We start from the raw sequence: 22,316 nt of genomic DNA, 5'->3' as shown, positions 1-22,316 counted from the left end.
AGAAAGCAACCTATGATGCATTTGTTGTGGGCTAGGATTGCAGATATTCCTTGAAAGGGACCACACAGATAGTTCTAATTCTCCAGTATTAATGTTCCCATTAATGTTCCAAATCTTGTATTTCATGATGAAATTCTTCAAAAGTCAGGTTACTTGTAATCACTCACCCCAAAAGCAGGAACCTTCTTTAGTAGTTCTAGGTGTTTGAAGTTTGAACAACAGAGAATATTCCCTTCTGGACAGGAAGTTTAATTAGGTAGTTACTTTTTTGAAAGTAAATGTATCTGTGGACATCCAAAAATGTTCGTGCACAAAGGACTACTACAGAAGTCAACAGCTTCCCAGCTCATCAGCCAGTAGACATTATTTTTTGCCTTCCTTCAATAAAACCAACAGAATGAACACAGCAGTAGACTTTCATTTTCCTCCCACTTGAACAATGAGTTCTCATCAGATCTCATCTGGTCGGGAGTGACCCTAAAGGTAGATATCCTAATAATCTCTTGATGCCTTTAAAATAAGACAGCAGTTCCTGGGGAGGAAAGATTCAGGAAAGATGTTCCTTAGACCACAAGGCTGCCAGCACCACACCTATGACAAGTGTGGGTATGCATGAGATCTTTCGGGGTTGAGAGAAAGTGCTGGAAGCTGCGAGGTGAGCAGTTTTTAGAAATGAGTTAAAGGGAAAAATGGGAAAAATGAAATTGGAGAATTTAAAAATAAGCATGACCACAGTTAAGAGAGTGGGGATTAATTTCTCCAGCAAAGCAAGTATGAGTTGTACTATCTGCTTTCATATGCTGTAAAAGGGGGAGAATAGCTACAGGTAGTGGGAATGGGTTTAATTTTTATGCTCAAAGACCAAAGAATTCATACAATATTTTAACAGGAAGGTGAAAATAAACACAGTTATTTTATATCTGCTGTGAACATCCTGACAACCACATAAAAATAGCTGCAGGTAATAAAAAGGCTTTATTCTCACTGACCCTGGCATATTTTATTGGTACTCATTTTTTTTCATTCTTATTTTCATCCATTGTGCTCTTTCTCTAGGCAGCTTACCATAAACATGCATTATAAGTATGACACTTTTCTATTTTATAAAAATACCTGTAAAATGACAGGCAGCCTGAGTTCTGGCCCTTGTTCTGTCACGTAGTGATGCTACACTTTAAAAATATAAACACAGGTAAAGGCACTGTTCTAAAGGGACTGCTCCTAGAGAGTTAAAATATATTAATATGTCATCAGAATAATTACCCAGTATGCACAGGGATTTCGACCTGCTTCCCATAAAGATAATGGTATAATTGTATACCATTGTCTCCTGATCAGGAACTCAGCATCAAACAGATCCATGTGACTACATCAGAGGAGTTACCATTTAGACTTAAATTTAACCACCTTAAGCAACTTTCAAGTCTTTATACTTTAATGAAATTAAACTTTTAAAAACACTAATCAATTAATACATTTGAAGAGGATTTTTTTACTTTAAAAAAATTTATTCTACCAAGGCTCTGTCATCCATGAAGATAGTTTTAAAATGTCTCTTAAAAATAGGAAATACCCATTTTTAATGAAAGCAGATAAATTGGATGGGATTGACTTTCCTGCTTGATAAAAGGGAGGAAGAGAATGTTCTAATTCAGTCTTGAGTATTTCAGCGGAATATTTTAAAGAAAAGCATTTTTGTAAGGATTTAAAAGACTAATGAACATGCATGGAGCACCACCTTTATTTTTCATAAAGCATTGTGGACTGTTCTCTGCATATCCAAATACGAGGAAGGAGAGGATTTAGCAAACTGCAGGAACATTGACATTGGGGATATTCTCCAAAAGCCATGTGTAGACACATTCTTCTACTTTTACTTGTAAAATTCAGCTTGGCCTGAGAGCAGATTTCTATAAGCAAAGGCCAGAAGTCAAAGTGGAAGTCTGATGAATTTCCCTATCCAAAATGGAGGCTGTGGCTGTGGGTTTTCTCTTTATTTGTGGGCTAAGAAAGGTCTTTAAGTGACAAAAGGTTGCTTGTCTTCTAGAAGACCAATAACTACTCAGAAACAACTGGGAATGATGATATTTTCCACGTAGACATTACTGAGTCCCAGAGTCACCATGGGTAGCATGGAGTCACTGTGGGTGGTCTCAGAGCATTTTGTGTTCAGAGTGTATGACCTGTCTGCTGCCCCTGACCAGCCTCTCTTTTATTTACAGCTGTGTCCTCACCATCATCTTTTACAATGAAAACAAATACACTGAGCACGTCGGTGCCTAATTCCTATTACCCAGGTAACAGATTTTTCCGTTGTCTCCTCTGTGCTCTCTCCTCGGCAGTCAGAATCAGTCCGCCCTGTCCCTGCTATCTGTGGTGCTTGAAGGGCTTACTGTGTTTGAGATGTTGTAACCCAGTGCTTTTCTACAGCTTTCTATGCGGAAAATAGGGCGGGCTGTTCATCAATCATTTACTGTTCTTTCTCTTTTTACTTTCTCTGCATTGACCTGCTTACGGTGTATGACAGACCCATTTGTGCCAACTGCAATTTTAGGTGAGAACATTTCCCTTTACCACAGTTTGTTGCAGGAGTAATTTAGAAAGTCAGCGGCCACTCTGTAGGAGATTGGAGTTTTAATTCTGTATAATGCAGTGATTATAAGCACGACACGGGGGAAGTGGGTGGCCTGGGGCATGGGGTGAAAGTAAGAAAAGAATTTCTCTAAACAGTCATTATTAATAAGAGGGGTTTACTGCATGTATCTTGGGAATGATGCCAACAGGTTCAAATGAACAATCCCAGCTCCAGTATTCTCCCTTTCTGTGTTCAGAATTTAAAATTAGGTCTGATCCCAGGGGAAAAAAACAAGGTGTCATCACTCACCTGTGTATTTTCCAAGAGCCGAATTTTGTCTTGTGTGATAGTCACAAAAGTGAAAATAGCTTATTATTTTCACTTATTGCTAAGCACTAAAAACTTCAATTTTAAAAATAGCATTTTTCGAATTATCCCAAATGTTATGCAGAAAAATGATCACAATGGAGTTTTGGCCCCCTACCCATCCTCAGTGCCACTCAGGGCACCCCCCGCCCCAGCATTCCAAAGTGTCTGTCACACAGTAGAATTTCAAAGGAGCTGATGATCTGAACAGCAAAATGACAAGATGGCACTTATAATCATATGGTTTATTGTGTGTCAGATGTCACTAGAAATGAACTAAGATGTTAGCCCAGTAGGGCAGAATGCATTTAAAGTATGAAATATTCCCAGCAGGGGGTTACAGAAAAAAATTCCGTTTGTCCAATGTAAGAAGGGTGAGGAGAAAAATGGCATTACCTGGCTGTGATAAGCAAACAAGCATGAGCTGCTGTTGCATTTGAGACGCATAAATAACCCGAGTGTATCACGGCTGTGTTCTCTTTCTACTACTAACCTTTCCGAAAAGGAGCACAACAAAAACGACTTCAAGGTATATAACAATTCATTGTAGCAAGAGTTCCATCCTCAGTTGTTCGACTTCTGCTTCCTAATTCACTTGACAAGGGTTTATATCTTTGCAACATAATTTTTTTCCCCTCTGCTTCTCTTTCTCTAAGTTGTTAACGATTTTTGTATAGAAGGTAATTTTTATTTTCCTAATGGTATTCTCTGGGCTTAAGCAAGTTTGTTGCCTGAGGAATAAATGACTTAAGAGAGAAGTTTAAGAATGAATATAAAAACAGAGTTTTTAAATTTTGCATCATTCTGATGGATAACAAAGCCCACTAAACCCTCCTCCCACTTTTAATACCAAATAAAAGGGAAAGAAAACTGCATTTTTATTCTTTTCATAAGTGAGGGGCACAGGCTAATCTTAGGCACCAGAACAATGTAATCTACATACAAATGACATTTGCAGAATCTTGATAGGCGAAGATTTGCGATTTCTTTGTGTGCCGTGGCATTCATTCTGAGGTTCCTGTAGTAGATGTTCTGACCTTGGGGGAGCTGTGAGTGGGGAGGGCTAAGACGTGCATTGTCAGAAGGAAGAAAATGTTCAGATTTCACAGCAGGATTAAGATAAGCTTATTAAACAAATATCATTCTTTAAAGTCGATGCTTTGTTATTATGAACATTAATGACATCTTTTAAAGTTGATTAGGTTTCTTTACTGAGAGGGAATCACTTGGACAGATAATTCAAGTAGCAAAACTGATGTACCTTGTGAAAAATAAGCCAGATAGGCCAATAACTGTTATCATGTAGAGCTTATATAGGTACCAGCGTCACAAATGACAGTACTTGGGAACTGCATTCCTTACACATTACTTGGTGCAATTGTGAATCTGTGTATTGAGTAATAAGGATTGGTGAGGTTACCACTTGAAACCAAATAAGAATATAAGATACATATCTACTCTGGCATTTTTGGGGGATAGTATCAGTTACAGTTTACACAAAGACAAGAAGAAATGTTTTGCTGTGAATCAGAGCTCAACACAATTAAATTCTCTAGCACTTTTAGCTTCACCTCTCTCATGCTAAGGTGCCCAGCCCTAAGGTACAGAGCTGGAGTACATCTATACTTCATTTGCTTGCAAAAATACAGATGATTAAATGGATGGATGGATAGATAGATAGATGATAGATAGGTAGATAGACAGACAGATAGAACCTACCCTACCTCAAAAATACTACATCTATTTCAACTTAAGGTTTTTCAGCTATTTTGTTAAAAATTCAAGATAATGCATAAAAATATAGGTAGAATTAATTTTCAGTCCTTAGAAAACCATCAGAACTATTAGTGAGAAGATTTATTTCTAATGTGCTCTTCTGCATTATTTTTAACTTAAAAATATGTAGAGGCCAGGCACTAGGTGCAAGCAGGTAATCCCAGCACATTAGGAGGCCAAGGCTTGAGGCCAGGATTGCTTGAGGATCTCTGGAAGGCAGGAGTTCAAGACAAGCCTCAGCAACATAGGGAGACCCCCATCTCTTCAAAAATAATAATAAATTAGCTAGTCATGATGTAATACACCTGTAGTCCTAGCTACTCAAGAGGTGGGGCTGCAGTGAGCTATGATAGTGCCACTACCCTCCAGCCTGGGTGATAGAGCAAGATCCTGTTTCTGAAAAAAAAAAAAAAAAAAAGGAAAATATTGTTGATGGGTAATTTTTAAACACATAAAGGAAATTAATGATAAATAATATATTTTATCAGTAATAATTCCTTTTTAAGTTAGAGAGAACTAATTAATCACTAATTTTAGTGAAATTAAGAATGTCTAGTAGTATAAGTGACCCAATTTTATAACAGCACACAAGAAACCCTCTATTCCCTCTTCCATATGCATGTACTAGATAATAGGGCTCTTCTTTGATGGACTTGGTAGTGTTTAAATGCTTGAAGACATGTTCCACACTAGTAATGAGGCCAAGATGGCATAATGCAGCACAGGATGATTACCTAAAACAGTGACAATGATTGTAGCTCTGTGGATTTAAAACTTCCAAGAATACCTAGCCCTGGGATCAGAGCATTGCTAGGTTGCTGGTATAGCCACGTGAAAGACCCAAATCATTTATGGGAAGTTTAGAAGGTCAGCCCACCATGGAGGGCATGTTAATTATGTTCATCCCATAAGGTACAAAACTGAGAGAACGAGAGAGGCACAGAGGGGAAACTAATTAATGTTCCATTTATTTTAGTATAAAGAACAGAACTTCCTGCTGGAGTAACTCAAAGCTCAGGGGATTCAGTACTTCAGCAGGGTTCCTGTATCCCAGTTTATAAAGGTTGGCAGTTGCCAGCAAGCAAATCTGATGTGAAAATTTCCAGGTTTATTTGTGACTTTTAAAATGGGAACATATGAATTGAGAAATTTCAAAGCAAATCCAAATGAAACAAAAGTCATAAAATCAACTTACCACCCTTTTTTATTTTGTCTTTGTGTCTTTAGCCACATTGTAGTGATCCAGGTGCCATTTCAGCAACAGCAACATAGCTACACACTTGTGTACCACCTTTCATGCCATGCATCCCCAGGTGCTTTGCGATGCAGATAGAAGTGAGGTTTCAAAACCAGGCCCTGCTAATCAAGCACCCTTGGACTAAATTTTCTTCAGAGCTGAACTTCTCAGTAAAAAATAAATAACATATGAATAATGATAGCTGAATTCCCTATTGATTACAGTCTGGTAATTTTTAAAACTTGAATGCATCTTTTGTATGATTTATATAATATTCTCATTTTAAGTGACTTTAGCATTGTATTTTGATAGTATCCATCCTCAATCATAAAACCGCTAAAGGGATTCAGCATTATGAGTTAACCTGTAGAATATGGAATTCTTAATCTAATAGCATTTTCCTGCATAAGACATTTTTAATAGCTACCATTTCTGCAGTTCATTAACCTAATTTACTAGTAGGCCTCCATTAAAGTATAGCCTCTTTAGGCTTATCTGACCAAATTTCAACATCAATTTTATAGTACAATTTGGTTGACTTGTTCAAGAAATTTAAATGAGAAAATGTGTTGAATACAAGTAAGACTTATTTAGACATTACTTGGTTCATGGGGGATGAAAGCAATTATGATACTAATTTTAAAGTCCTTTTTTGTTACTGAATACTTAAATTCAACACCTCCATCCTAATGTGATGGGAGAATTGAGGCTTTACCCTCTGACCACCTCTGAATAGAAAACTTAACTGGAAAGTGAAAGCATAAAATAAAAACTACCTGTAATTATGCACGCAATACTATTGCTTATGCCCTGTTTCCTTTTTCTCCTCCTTTTTTCTCCTGATATGTATCTTCTTAAAAGTGCCAATAAATGGTAAGTTCCCCGATTCGCCCCATGGAAGAGTTGTGGAGGGAGTGGGCGTGTGTGTCTTATTGGTAGATTCTGACGAAGCCAGCTGGTGCTGCTCTGTGCTGGCCTGCATGTTTGCCTTTGTAGAACATTCCATGTGTGATGTGCTGGTCCACAGTATTTTGTCAAGCTTTCTGATAGTGGAGCATGCAAAGTGATTCATCGAAACATTAACCCCAAACCAGGTTCCCTTTTATTTTTCCACTTTTCTTTGATTTCATGTATTAAGTCCACATTTCCATTGCTAGCTTGATAAGCCACACCATTTTGTGCACTTTTATTTTGCTCACAGAACATTTGTGCAGAGTTTATGTCATCATACAAACTACTGAACTAATGTTTCAAAAAATACAAGACTGGTTTTGCACCAGGTCTTGATGAAGTTTCAGGTTGAAACTTTCACAAACTTTAGCACTGAAAGGCTAAAGGGCTCTTCTCAATTAGCTTTGTGAAAGCAATATATCGTTTGGACTGCTTTGTAAAAACAAAGATTTCTGCGCATTCCTATCAGTATTACCAACCCCATTTAAATTTCTAAACATTTAACTTTTCTTTTTTGCTGAGCCATTGTAGGGAATTTTGCAGCCCTAGGTGAGGGGATACCAGGAGCCAGCTTCTTAGCATTCTCGGTGATGCTGACCTAGCTCCCTGGCTCTCCCTCATTTTCTCCCTGGCCTTTCTTTTCCTAGATGAAACCCACACGATGGCCAGTGATACCAGTAGCCTGGTGCAGTCCCATACTTACAAGAAGCGGGAGCCGGCTGACGTGCCCTACCAGACCGGGCAGCTCCACCCTGCCATCCGGGTAGCAGACCTCCTTCAGCACATCACGCAGATGAAGTGTGCCGAGGGCTACGGCTTCAAGGAGGAATACGAGGTGAGCACAAGCTCTGTGCCAGGGCTTTCCCATTCCTTATTGGACTCCTTGCCAGGTACTGTGCTCCCAAGTCAATCAGAAAGCCAAAGGAAACCCCAGCCTATGAGAGATGCCAGAAAGAGACCAAGTGCAGTTGTCCCTCAGTATTCTGGGGAACTGGTTCCAGGACCCCAGCATATATATGTCCAGGTCCCACAGTGAGCCCTGTGGAACCTGAGGATACAAAAAGCCAGTCCTCCAGATCCATGGGTTTTGCATCCCAAGGATATCATATATATTCTTTTCAATCTGCATTTGATTGAATCTGCGGGTGCAGAGCCCGGGATATCAAGACTCCACTGTATTTTATCCATGGATCCACTTTTATCTGATAGTAAAACTTATTACCAAGAAGTTCACATGTGTTACATGGAAAAAGGAAGAGCACTTTGCCTTTTACCTTATTCTGCATAAATATACAATGAAAACAGAAATTTACTAGGCTGTCTTCCCCTCCTCACCATTTTTTCCTCTTTTTTTCTTCTTCCCTCTGTCAGAATTAAGTTGTAGTTGATGTCTCCTTCCCCATTCTTGATCACCTTCCTTGGCTTTTCCCGTAATTATGATATTAAATTCTAATGATTTTGTAGTCATTATCTCAGGAAGAAACTGTCCACTTAAAGTAATTATAGACCAATCAGCAATGTCATGTGGTAGAGATCAGACAGCAGTGTAGGGACTGGCTATTGTCATGGCAGTGACAACCATTACTGTCCAGCCAGCCCAGAGAGCATGCCACTGTCTTGGGCTCTAGTGTGGGTAGCTGTCAGGGACATTCCTGAGAACAATGATGTTCTCTGAATATATATAATATAGGGCTTACCCCTTTCACACCCTGGGCCATTAGTTAATACTGTCAGAAGTTCATTCGAGAACTGAAGAAATTAATTGAAGACATCTGATTCAAAGAAATATGCCCTCCCTGGCGTGGGGCTCAGGGAGCTGAAGAGGAAAGTTGAATTGCTTTTTTATGTTATTAAAATTAATTTATAGTCATTGATGAAGATAAAGTAGCATGCTTACTCAGAGTAAAAATAGGATTATAAAAACGTGTATTTTTTTTAAATCTCAAAATGTGGTTCTGATCTCATATCTATCTAACTAGCTCAGAGTTGGGAAACATCTTGTCTGGAATTAGAGTATTTTTGAAATCTGTTTCTACCACCTGGATAGCTTGTGAGTTTCAAACTCTGTTTTTTTCTCTTCTTGTAGACACGCTCACAACACTTCATTTTATGCCCCAGATACTGCACTGTCTTGGGTTTAGCTCTTTTTCCAAACTTGATTGTCAAAGATTCATTACAGCAGTCAAAGCAATACATGGTACCTCTGTTGGCAGAGCCACTGCTATACTTCTTTTAGGAATAAGGCTTTGGTTCAAAGCAGACATAGATAACACTTTGCTCTGCTAACATGTGTGTACTGGTGTATTGCCAATGACCTCAGTTCAGAAGACTGTGAAGCCAAAGAATCCCATCCAGAACATGCCCCGGGATTTGATTAAAGTCCAGAAAATATTTTCTGTTGAAATTCTGCATTTTAGCAACCCTGAAATTCTTAGATTTAGCTTTAGCTATTCAATGTGTAATTCAGTGAAATTGACTGCCTTTGCATGTTTCCTTCTGCACTTTTAAAGTCTAGCTTAGGAATTAATAGGATTAAGAGTAAGACTTCCAAAAGCTTAATATTGTATGAAAGACAAAATTAGGTTATTGAGAAAATATAAGCCTAATGAATAGGGATGATGTCTAAGTTCTATCCGATATTCTGAATGCAGATATTGCTCAAATGTTTATTAAAGATGTTAATGTCAAAGAGATTCGTTTTAGGCTCAAATAACAATCCATGAAATAACCTGAGTCCAATTTTTCATGGACCATTTAAAAATACCTACTTCCTATAATGTGCTATAGACAATGCATATTTGAAAGATGTAGAAAATATTTCCCATTCAGATCTTCTGAATAAATATGATTTATAAGTATAAACTGAAATACCGTATACTCATTTTAAGCATATTATGACTGACAACTAATTTAGTTCCCAAAATAAAATGGTGTATTCACTAACTATGTCTCAGAAAACTTTTTCTCATTTTAGCTATTCTGTGATCAGAGAGGACTGCTAAAAAGTGAATACTTTTAAACCCTAAAACCATTATTTGTTTAAAAAAAAAAAGAAGGAAAGGAAGGAAATAATGAATAAAACACATATGCCAGAGATGAAATCAGGAACAAATGGAAAGGAGCTGTTGGGAGAAATATGAAATGGGCAGTTCTGTTAGGAATAATTCTGTCACTGAGTACCATGCCCTGTTAGGAATAATCCCGTTACTGAGTACCACGCCCTTTGTGCCGCCTTCCTGGAGGGATGCTGATGTTGTCTAGTGGGGCAGATGACAGGGAAGTGAGGAGTGGTGATGGTGGGCATGCGTGCATGTGCCGGGGCTGCAGGGAGAAGGGGACACCCCTTAAGAAGCCTGTGTCACAGAATGACATGCCCTGGTCTTGATGGAGGCACAGCCAGGCTTCTGGGAACTGGTAGTGGAATGAAAGGTTCCAGACTTCAAGTACTCATATGTCCCACTTTCTCTAACCCCAGGGAGATGTTATTCTAATGAGAATCTGGAAAATCCTTAAACAGTAATTTTTTTGAAGTTCACTTAGTTTTTAGACCTCTAACAAAACAGACCTCTTTCCATGCTGTAAAGTCTGCATCCTTTCCATGAACACATGCTCAGAGTCAAGAGTGTTGAGTGCTAACCGGTGTAGTGGGAGTCTCTGTGCTTCTCAGTGGGTCCATCCCACCCAACAGGTACTGAGAGGTTGTGATTTGGAACACAGGCTCTGGCACCAGACTGCCTGTATTCAAACTCAGCTCTGCTTCATAGCTGTGTGACCTTGGGCAAGCTATCTAACCTGTCTGGGCAGCAGTTCGCTCATCTGTAAATAGAATAATTATGGTATCGACCTCAAAAGGTTGTTGTGAGGAAGAAATCATTTTAATGTAGGTGCTAGAATTATATCTGGCATATGGTAAGTGTTCATTTGAAGTGTTAGCTAGTAGAAGAAAAAAATACTAACTTATAATAAGATCCAAGAGCAGAAGTTGACACCACGTTCTTTATGGGAAGACTTTATTATACTGAGGTTTCAGTAAAGCTGTCATCTCTGGTGCATAGCAATCTGAGGATGAGTGAGCCACATGTTGTAGAAAGGGGTTAGTACTTTTGCTTCATCCACAGGGCTAGATAATTTTCTTACCATGCACCATATATCATTAAAAATTCCCATTAACAAGTAAATTACAAATAAATAGGTAGATTTGATTCTGTTGGTTAAGATTTTAAGAACTGAGAAAATAAATTTTAAAAAATATATGTTGTTATGTTTTATTGCTATGATAGTGTTTCCATATCTAAGTTGGAGAGTCCTAAGGAATACTGTAACTCTAGATGGCATAATCCTCCTAAAAAATATCCATTACATTGGTGTCCTTGGCAAAGTAGGATTTGGGAAAGAGTTTAATTTTACCAATCACACACTGTATGTGGCACCAGAGATACAGAGGAGAACTGCTTCTCCTTGTCCCTGACGGGAAAGCTGACAGGGCAGGAGAAGGCAGCCAGGTAGTGACTGCAGTTTGTCCAGTCAAACCCCACACTCTTAAAAAGAGATGCAGAGGGGTTCTCTGAAGGCCAGTGGAGTCATCTGAGCCAGCCAAGAGCAAGGATGACTTCTCTCCTTGGAGATGAGTGGGAGTTGAGTAGGAGAAGGTGAAAGGGGACAGCTGTCCAGGTAGACGCAAAAACAGGAGACTGGAGTTCTCTGGGGAAATGGCAGGAGTTCTTTATGTCCATCTATATCCAGGATGGACTGGGCTGCAGGATAAGGGTGGTCAGGGCTCCAGTCACCAAAAGCACCTCATGTGTCACACTGAGAGGTTTTGACATCATTATAGAAGCATTAAAAGGGAAGAAAGACATCCAGGCGCGGCAGCTCACATCTGTAATCCCAGCAATTTGGGAGGCCAAGGCAGGCAGATTACTTGAGATCAGGAGTTTGAGACCAGTGTGGCCATCATGGTGAAACCCCATCTCTACTAAAAATACAAAAAAATCAGCCAGGCGTGGTGGCGCTTGCCTGTAGTCCCAGCTACCTAGCAGGCTGAGGCAGGAGAATGGCTTGAAGTCAGGAAGTGGAAGTTGCAGTGAGCCGATATTGCACCATTGCACTCCAGCCTGGGTGACAGAGCAAGACTCTGTCTCATAAACAAAAGGGGTGGGGGCGTGGGGAGAAAGACTCAGATAGCCTGAGTCTCATTCCCGTACTTGGATGGAGAGCTATTTAGTTTGAATAGCTCAGTATAAAAATATTATTTGTATGAGATACACAGGCAATTACTTAAAAGGTAATACCCCCAAAAAGTAAATGAGAGAGGGAAAGTATATTTTAAAAGTTCCTATTGTTCTGTTTCTATTCAAACTGCTGAGAAATGCTTGGCTTCAACAATCGTGAAGCAGTGAATTACTTCAGTACTGAAGCATCTTTGGGGATAAAATCTAAAGCATGACTGTTTGTTCCTATGACTCTAATCATCCCTGCAGCCTTGCTGGTCTTCTTCAGTCTGTATATATCAGGGAAAGCCAGTCATCCACGTTGTATAATATTTTTGAAGTAGTGATGTTCTCTCTGTTGAACACATATCAACCAATTCTTCTGTATCGTTTTCAAGACAGCGGTGTCTCAAAATTGACCTAAATACCGAAAGGATTCATTACTGATCAAGTAGCCGATAGAAGTGTGTCCAAACAAGAGCATACCATGCGGTGGGGATGCGATGGAGCAGAGCTCAGTGCAGATTTTTTTATTTGATTTTGTTCTAACAAGATAGTCATATGGCACCTCTCACCAGGGAGATGAAATAATTTGATTCAAAAGAAACTCAGACATGAATCACAATAAAGAAGTAAACATGCTGAATTGAACAGAAAATGGCATGTTGTCAACAGAGAGTGGTGCAGAGACCTCTGGAGAAAGACGGAGTGGAAAGGGCAAGTTTGTTTATGTTGCTGTGAGAGAAGAGCTGCCTGGTTCCTCTGACAAGCAAAGGGCAGTCTATGCTAAGCCCCCAGGGGATTCCTATGGGCTTCCCAGAAAGTAGAAGAGAGAGCGCTTTACTGGAGGACAGACAGGTCAGACTCAGCCACCCTGCCCCATACAGACTTTTGGGCCTTTCTCAGCTGGTGTTGAACCAGGAGATTTGCCATAATGCTGCAGCTCTGCCCTGAACCCTGACACCCAGCCCTAGACAAGGGTGTGCTGCACCCCTTGTAAGTGGCTTAATATCATGTCAGGCCCAACGTGGTGCTGACCCTATGGGAGTGGGGAGTGAGTTCCTCCCCCACTGTAGTCCCCAAAGGACATTGTTTATGCCTCGGTTTTTGAACTGATTCTAAGTCAAAATCAGTTCAAGCAGAAAGACAACCTTAAGTAGGAAAACAGCCAAGTTACTCTGAAAGAATATGTTTTGCTATAACCGTAAAATTAAGGTAAAGAAATGATGCCAATTGAAAACCTCTTCCAGAGAGGATGCTCTGCAAAACACAGATGGTACTGTTTCAGTGGCTAATAGTGTCACTCTGGGGCACAAACACTTATTTCCAATTACTAGAGCTGAAACTTATCAGAGGCTGAAGAAATTCTTTGCATCCTATTCTTCAAAAAAAAACTGTGTGTGTACATGTGCATATCTAAATATAAATATATTTAGAAAAGCATTATCTTTATCCCACCTACTTCTTTTTTTTTTTTTTTTTTTGAGACACTGTCTTGCAGTGTCACCCAGGCTGGAGTGCAGTTGCACAATCCAGCTCACTGTAACCTCCAGCTCTGGATTAAAGTGATTCTCAAGCGTCAGCCTCCTGAAAGCTGGGACTACAGGTGCACACGACCACGCCCAATCAATTTTTGTATTTTTAATAGAGACGGATTTTCGCCATGTTGGCCAAGCTGGTCTCAAACTCCTGACCTCAGGTGATCTGCCTGCCTCAGCCTCCCAAAATGCTAGGATTATAGGCATGAGCCACTGCACTCACCCCCACCTACTTTTCTTATATTATGCCTCTCTCTGAGGCACAAACACTGGTGATTAATTTTATAAATGAACATGAAGATTGTTTTTTTAGGTCAGTTTAAACTGGGGAATTGAAGACATTATGTCAGAATCTTCAGGATTAGGTACAGCCTATGAAGTTTTCTGAGGAACCTACATTTTCTTTAAACACATCATGTCCTTGTAGCTCCCTTTAGGTCTTTTTTAAACATATAAGTTGTATATCCCCCCTCAATCCTTCTCCCATTTCCTAAGTAAAACAGTTAATTTTGTTAAATGCAAGCTCAATGTTTTATTTTCTGCCTTTGTCTATATTTTATCATTAAAATGCCTCACCTATCCTGTAAAATATTCCTTTTTTTGAGACTGAGTCTTGCTCTGTGGCCCAGGCTGAAGTGCAGCGGCACCATCTCAGCTCACTGCAACTTCTGCCTCCCAGGTTCAAGTGATTTTCTCAGCTCAGCCTCCTAAGTAGCTGCAGCTACAGGCACATGCCATCATGCCCAGCTAATGTTGTATTTTTAGTAGTGATGAGATTTCACTGGCCAGGCTGGTCTAGAACTCTGACCTCAGGTGATCCGCCCATCTCGGTCTCCTAAAGTGTTGGGATTACAGGCATAAGCCACTGTGCCTTGCCCAAAATCTCACTCTTATGTACTTGCCTCCTCAGTGAAGCCAGCTGTTTTTGTGTGTTTGATGTTGCTACAACAGAATACCTGATGCTAGGTTATTTGTAAAGAAAAAAGGTTCTGCAAGCTGGGAAGGAGACAAGCGTGACACTGCCTTCTGCTGAGGGCCATGTGCTAAGTCAAAAGAAAAGAGGACACGTGCAGTGAAAGCGGACAAAACAGGAGGAGAATTGGTTTTTTTTAAGAGACAGAGTCTTGCTCTGTTGCCCAGGCTGCAGTGTAGTGGTATGATCATAGCTCACTACAGCCTTGACCTCAGCTCAAGAAATTCTCCCACTCAGAATTCTGAGTAGCTGGAACTATAGGCACGCACCACCAAGCCCAGCTAACTTTTTTATTTTTTTGTAGAAACAGGGTCTCAATATGTTGCCGAGGCTGGTCTTGAACTCCTGGGCTCTAGTAATCCTTTCACCTCAGCCTCCTAAAGTACTGGAGCTACAGGCGTGAATCACCTTGGCTGGAATTGCTCTATAACAACCTGTTCTTGTGGTATCTAAGCCACTTTTTCCAGAGCATGACTCACTCGTGACCGTGAGGATGGCACCAGCCCATTCATGAGGGATCTACTCCCATGATCCAGACACCTCCCAGTAGGCCCCACCTCCCAACACTGCCACACCAGGGACTGGATTTCAGCATGAGTTTTGGTGGGGACAAACAAACCATATACAAACCATAGCACCAGCATATGCTATAAAAAACAATCCCAGGAAGCCACCTGCTCTCTGCAAGGATCTCAGTTCTGATTCCCTGCCTTCAGATGCCCTTCCGTGGGAAAGGCCTTGAGCTGGGAAGGACAGGCCCTGGAATTTTGAGACCAGCCCAGCAGCAGGGTGCGGGAGGAGGGCACCCTGGGCACTGGTCTCTGCCTTGTTTGGAGTTGGTCGGCAGAGGTAGAATTGCACTCACTTGTCCAAGAGTTTTCAGAATGGTGCACAGCAGCCCCTTTGCTGGATTTTGCACAAAGAAGCAGGGGCAGGTGGAATCAAAGGCACTTTGTGTTACTCAGCTGACAGAACATTGCCTATGCACAGCTGGTTCACAGATTCTGTGTGCAGTCCAGAGAGGGAGGCGCCCCTTCCCTCACCTCCAGCCCACACACTTTTCAGATGTGCTTTTCAGTTCCCGCTTCATATTCCGAGGCACCAGCTGAGTCAATCAATTGGCATGATCAGTGCAGGTTATTTTCTGTCCCACAGGATACAAAACAAACAAACAAAACGATTGAAGGCTAAGGATGGGGAGCTGGGGGTGGGGAGGCACTGGCAGGCACTGTAAATGCATAAAGAATCACCACAGCTGCGCTTCCCATGGCTGCAACAGCCAAGTGATTTTTTCCTTTAATTATTATAGTGCTGGTGAGCCAGGTCCATAAGAAAATGGTAACACTTCTCTCTGAAATTTTGAGATGGCTTCAAGCTATTTGGGCAAGTAAAGTGTGTGTATTGATGGATACTTTCTTAGTGGGTGAAAGTTTCTGCATATTTTTTAATAATGCAATATAGAGAGTTGGTTTCGAGATGAAGTTTCGTTTATTTTTTTCTAATGTGCCAACAAAAAAGTGTGTTTATGTGTTGCCTGCTCTTCTCAGTCTGCCTGCTTTGGGACCTCTTTCACGTTAGCTAATTTTTTATGCAGTTTTCTTTTGCCCTTGCCTCTGATGACATCATGTACAACCTCAAACTTCAGAAAATTAGATTGAAAATTGTTATTTCCTACAACTGTCTGTGCTGCTTCTTATGATAACTCATGGCAGTTGACATTTTCCAATTTGTGTGAAGCATTTCTAGGCAACTGTCTGGTTTCCATTTTGAAGCTGCTTATTAGAATTTTCTTTATCTAACCTGAGAGAAGTTAAGCAGTTTTCCCACTTGTTAACATGCTTTTAGTGTCAGATGCCATTAGCCACAAGTGCCTTCTCAGAGGACCTGACCCAGAAGGGATAGTAAACGCGCCTGTGTGCCAGCATCTGCGGACCTTACGTGTGTCTGGTATCGGTCCTGCTTTTGATTAGTTTGATGATGACACCAGCCACTAACATGGTCAAACTAGATTTTTCACGGTTGCCATCGCCCCTGCCGCTCCCTCAGCACTACACCAGCAGGCTCAAGTTCCAATTGCTCTCTCTCCTCCCCATTTTCAGTGGCTCCCTCTTTCCCCTCCCCTAGGGCCTGCCCTGATCACTTGTCTGTGCCATTGGAAGAGTGCCCTGACTTATCTCACTACCTAGTCCTTCCCCTTCAAATCTGTCCTGGACTCTGCAACCAGTTTCCTTTGTAAGACGTAGATATCATCATGTTTAACTGATGATCAAAACTATGCTACTGATTCTTTCCAAAAATAAGAATCTCAGCATAGCATGTTCAGCCCTCTGTGTCACGACCTCACCCTGTATTTCAGGCTGTCACTGTAATGCAGCTGCTTCCCACCATGCAAGCTGTGCTCTGGTTCTGCTGATGTACTCACCACCTCAGGAGGCCTCTGGGCCATGCTGCAGGTTGTGGCCTCTGCCTGGCATGGCTTCTGCTCCTCCTTCACTTACCAAATCCCTTCAGACACAGCTCAGATGTAACCGCTCCCTGATCCCAATCAGAAACAACCATTCCCCCCACAGTCTCACAGCTCTGTGTTTGAATACTATAGTAGGCAGTAGATTAACTGACAGTATAGTAGGCAATATATTAATTGATTTATTCAGTGCATATTTGACAAACAGTGCTGTATATGTGCTGAACTGATTTCTATGTAGTTACACTTTGTAATTCATATTTGATGAATTGATTTCTGCATATTTAAACACATACACTTGTACATGGGGAAATGATAGAGATGGATAGAACTATTAAAAAATACAAGCTTAGGATGTTACAAATCGTCATATTTGATCAACTGGGCTAGCAGTATCCAGTCAAAAACACTGTACTGGCCAACTTGAACCTGATCAATACTGATCACCTAAAAATGGGAAGCATAGATATGTTTTGTGTAGTCATTTTACTTATTGAAAGCCAGCCTATGTTTAAAAATGTGAGTATAGACTTTTTAAAATTGTTTCTAAGACAGAGTCTCATTCTGTCGCCCAGGCTGGAGTACAGTGGTGCAATCTGGGCTCACTGCAACCTCCATCTGCCAGATTCACGAGATGCTTCTGCCTCAGCCTCTTGAGTAGTTGGGACTACAGGCATGCACCACCACACCCGGCTAATTTTTGTATTTTTAGTAGAGATGGTGTTTCACCATGTTGGCCAGGGGTCTCGAACTCCAGGCCTCAAGTGATCCACTCACCTAGGCCTCCCAAAATGCTGGGATTACAGGTGTGAGCCACCACTCCCAGCAGAGGATAGACATTTTTAATACATGTTTGCTTTACACTTCTTATTTAACCTTGTGGCAGAAATGAAATATATTTGGTCTTTGTCCCTGGTTCCTGTGCTGATCTCTTAAAACCTTTGGGATTTTATGAGTGATAAGAACATCTTTTACTAACACCTAACTTTATGCTAATAATGACTTAGAGTGGAGCCCTTAGCTAGCCTCAGGATGGGGCGGGTCTCCAGAAAAACCTAATGATTAGAGGCTGGAACATTTTCAGCCCCACACACCCACCTCCAGCAACGGAGGGTAGAGACAGCTAGAGATTACACTCCCTAAAAGCTCTTGAACAACAAGCTGTGATGATATTCTGGGCTGCTGAATGCGTATATGGAGGTGCTGGGTAGTGGCACATCCATGGAGGGCATGGAAGCTTGGTGTACTGGCCCCGTATCCAGTCCTACACTCCTCTTCATCTGGCTGCTTGCCTGTATCCTTTCTAATAAAATGTGTGTTCCCTGAGTTCTGTGAGCTGTGCTAGGGAATTAATTAAACCTAAGGAGGGTGTCATGGGAACCCTGATTTATAGTATAGGAGACAACCTACAACTGGGGAATGGCATCTGAAGCAGGGGGCCATCTTGTAGGACTGAGCCCTCAGCCTGTGGGATCGGACTCCAGGTAAAAGTGTCACAATGGAAGTGAATGAGAGGACACGCAGTTGGTGTCCACTGGAGAGTTGCTTGGTGTGGAAAAATTCCACACATCTGATCACAGCAGTGTTCTGTGGTGGGCTGAATGTGTGAGAGGAGGAAAAGCACTTTGGCTTTCCCTATCTCTTGCCAACTCCTAATAGAAGAAATGCAGAATTATTTAGGTGAGACTCCAATGCATTTCATTACAAAACTATTCCAAGAAAGAAACTCTGTGTCATCATAGACAGTTTCACAGCTTGTAAAGGTATTTCAGAGGAAAGTGAGGCTTTGAGGGTTGGGCTTTCCATAAGTCTTGCTTGGCTGCTAGAACTTTGATGATGTTGAGGGTACCTGCCCTTATCTAACAAAACTATATCAGCAGTGTGCAAAGAACACACACCGGGCCGGGTGCGGTGGCTCGCACCTGTAATCCCAACACTTTGGGAGGCCAAGGCTGGCAGATCACTAGGTCAGATCAAGACCTTCCTGGCCAACATGGCGAAACCCCATCTCTACTCAAATACAAAAAATTAGCCGGGCATGGTGGCATGTGCCTGTAGTCCCAGCTACTCAGGAGGCTGAGGCTAGGGAATCACTTGAACAGGGGGAGGCAGAGGTTGCAGTGAGCCAAGATCCAAGATCATGCCACTGCACTCCAGTCTGATGACAGAGCAAGACTCCCATCTCAAAAATAAAAATAAATAAAATAAAATAAAATAAAACACCACACAGCACATACAGGATAGATATTTCTAACCACAAGCCTGTTACATTACTATCAAACCCATTTTCCAGATGAGAAAATGAGTGAGAATTGAAGTAACTTGCCCCAGGCTGTCCTGTCTAGAGTTGCAGGCAGGCTGTAGCAACATTCAGTTCTTTCTACTGAAGCACATTACTTTGTGTGAAACTCCATGGAGACACAGACCTATGGAAATTAACCTTGTGTTTTATTGATGTGACTCATGATTTCATGGTAGGAATGTTAGTTTTCCTCTCTGCTGTTGTGTTTGCTTTGAACAGTGATTTGTCCTTTGGCAGAGGACCCATCCAGCCTGGGGCCCCGTGAACAGCGCCAACTCTGGTGCGTTTCAGCAGCTCAGCAGCAGCAGATGCTGCCCATTAATCTCACTCAGGGTCTCAGCTCTGTGACATGAGGTCACTGCAACATTGCTCCTCCCTGGTCTAGTTTCTCATTGTCTGAGTAATACAGGAAAATCATTCTGAAGGTACCTGCCAGTCTGGCTCATCTGACATGACCAGTTCTAGGCTAAAATCAAGCTACCGCTCTTGAGAGCCGTAGATTCCATGTGCTGTTCTCCCGGATTATTGTGTGGTTGCCAACCAACCCTGCAGCCGAAAGGAGGGAGAAGACAAGTTTGTAAACCTGAGTTGTGCTTGAAAGCCCAAGGTTTTCTAAAAAATCTTCTCTGGAAGTTGATGAATCTTTTTTCAATGGAATAATACAAAATACTGTGACAATCTTATTAACCCCATGGCAGAGCCAAGATAACACCTTATGCTTTGGTTAAATGATACAAAAAATAACCAGTTGAAAAGTCAATTTTTTTTCAAAGAACAGTGCTGTGTTATAGAAAGGACAGTGGATTAGGAATCAGAAGGCAGATGTGGGTCATGGTTCCCTTCTGCAAACTCTAACACTGAAATATTGAGGAAATCACAGAACTTTCATGGAGCAACTTCTATCAGTTGTGACAGCAACTATTCATGAAATGTCTATGATATTAACAATAGTATGGTCTCCTTAGAGATGCTGGACTTCCAGTTTGATGGGCATATTCTCATGGATGAAATGTTTTTCAGTGGGCAGAACTAACTGGCTGTTGGAGACCTGTGTGGGGACATACATGGCCATCACGTATGATCCCCATGCACCTCTGTGGTTCTCTGTGGCTGGTTCTGATTTTATTCCAAGTTTCTGAATGAGGTGTTTTCTATCCCGCTATGCCCTTACTATCTTTTCCTCCTATCTCTCCCCTGATTTCAGCCTCTTCCCATTCTCACTTCTAACCCCCACTCCATCTCCAAAACACTGTGAAGTCTGCATTGAGACGATATGGTAATAGTATTAGCACACTTTTGTATCAAATTCTTACAGTGTCTGAAATGTGGTTATGATTCCATGATGTCTCTAATCCCTACTGACCCGGCTCTTAAGAATCATGAATGATAAGGAAATAGATGGACTAAATGTTTTGAATCACTTAATAATGTTTCAAATTTTACAGTGTGTAAATTTGTATTATTGCTACATGTATCATTCAGACCACAGTAATATTGAATTACAGCCCATATTTTTGACCTGTCATATCACAGAGAGAACATGCTGACTTTTCCAATTTCTTCTATTGTGTCTTCTGAATATTTTATGTCCATGATTGAAATATAATAAAATTGTCCAGGCACGGTGGCTCACGCCTGTAATCCCAGCAGTTTGGGAAGCTGAGGCAGCTGGATCACAAGATCAGGAGTTCAAGACCAGCCTAGCCAATATGGCAAAACTGGTTGCTACTAAAAATACAAAAATTAGCCGGCTGTGGTGGCGCGCCCCTGTAATCCCAGCTACTTGGGAGGCTGAAGCAAGAGAATCTCTTCAACCAGGGAGGCAGAGGTTACAGTGGGCCAAGATCACACCACTGCACTCCAGCCTGGGTAATGGGGCAAAACTCTGTCTCAAAAAAAAAGAAAAAAGATTAGAATTTACCCATATTATTCATTATGCTATAGATTTAAAAAACTTCTTCACTCCCTTTATCTTCTATTACTGACCTTTAGGGAGACATGGAAAACCTTTTATCTATTTACTTCAGGGAAATTATATAAGATACTGAATAATTATAATGTATTCACTGTTAATTATAAATATACAACATATGTTTTTATATGTATTGTATTTATGTGCTTTAGGTAATTATGCATTTGAGTTCCTTTCCAATTTTATGGCCAAAATATTTTACTTAGCTGATTACTAAGTGTATTTTAAGCTTACTTCTTGAAACGTGAAAAGAATATACTATAAATCCAGTTAACACAATTTATATGGCTAAGGAGAATGGTTGCTTTTATTTTTTCTCTATTTAATGATGAAAAACAGTTGTAAGAGTACAGAGTACTTAATTTGTTTTTAAAGCTTTCCAGACCCCATTTTGTTGTTTTGTTTAAAAAGAAAAAGATAATTTTTTTTCAAAAAAAGTTCAAAATAAGGCATTAATAAAAGAAAAATTACCTATAACTCACTATCAATTTCCAATAATTTTTTGTCTAGTATTTTAAGGCATTAAAATCTTAATGTAAATAGTTTCTTATCTTATATTTACACTTAATATTATATCCCAAATGTTTCCTTTATCTTTGCTGTGAACACTGCTGTGAATAACTCTTTAGATTTACCTCCATTGCTTTCTAAAGATACATTTCAAGAGATGAAATTACTAGTTTGAAGTATATAAAATGTTTAAGATTCATTACATACTCCTGTTTTGACAGCCTGTTTTCATGAAGGTTGCATCAGCTCACATTCCCATCAGCACTCTGTAAGAATGGTTACTTCAGCTCATTACTAAAATGACAAACTTTAAAAAAATTTCCCAATTTTATATGTGAAAAAGGTTATTTCCTTCTTGTTCCATTTGAAGCTATACATGTCTTCATATGTTTACTGACCATGTGAAAATTTTCTTTCGTAAATTGTTCGTATCCTTTGCATC

At 40.6% G+C, this 22,316-nt stretch overlaps 1 protein-coding gene across 34 annotated transcripts in view; it reads left to right on the top strand.

Moving 5' to 3' along the window:
* Nucleotides 1-22,316, top strand: part of PTPRM (protein tyrosine phosphatase receptor type M) — an 866,690-nt gene that overhangs the window by 696,804 nt on the left and 147,570 nt on the right. For 15 of the 34 annotated variants that reach the window (XM_078347756.1, XM_054243972.2, XM_054243971.2 and 12 more), the window contains 3 exons: nt 2,223-2,297; nt 2,528-2,554; nt 7,553-7,740. In XM_078347756.1, coding sequence (XP_078203882.1) covers nt 2,223-2,297; nt 2,528-2,554; nt 7,553-7,740 — 290 coding nt within the window. The remainder of the gene's footprint in view (nt 1-2,222; nt 2,298-2,527; nt 2,555-7,552; nt 7,741-22,316) is intronic. The other 19 variants (XM_002757062.6, XM_054243974.2, XM_054243973.2 and 16 more) reach the window with 2 other exon arrangements.

The sequence above is a fragment of the Callithrix jacchus genome, chromosome 13 (assembly GCF_049354715.1).
Source record: "Callithrix jacchus isolate 240 chromosome 13, calJac240_pri, whole genome shotgun sequence".
NCBI lineage: Eukaryota > Metazoa > Chordata > Mammalia > Primates > Cebidae > Callithrix > Callithrix jacchus.
The sequence above is the reverse complement of the archived record's forward strand: the minus strand, read 5'-3'. Positions and strand labels throughout refer to the sequence as shown.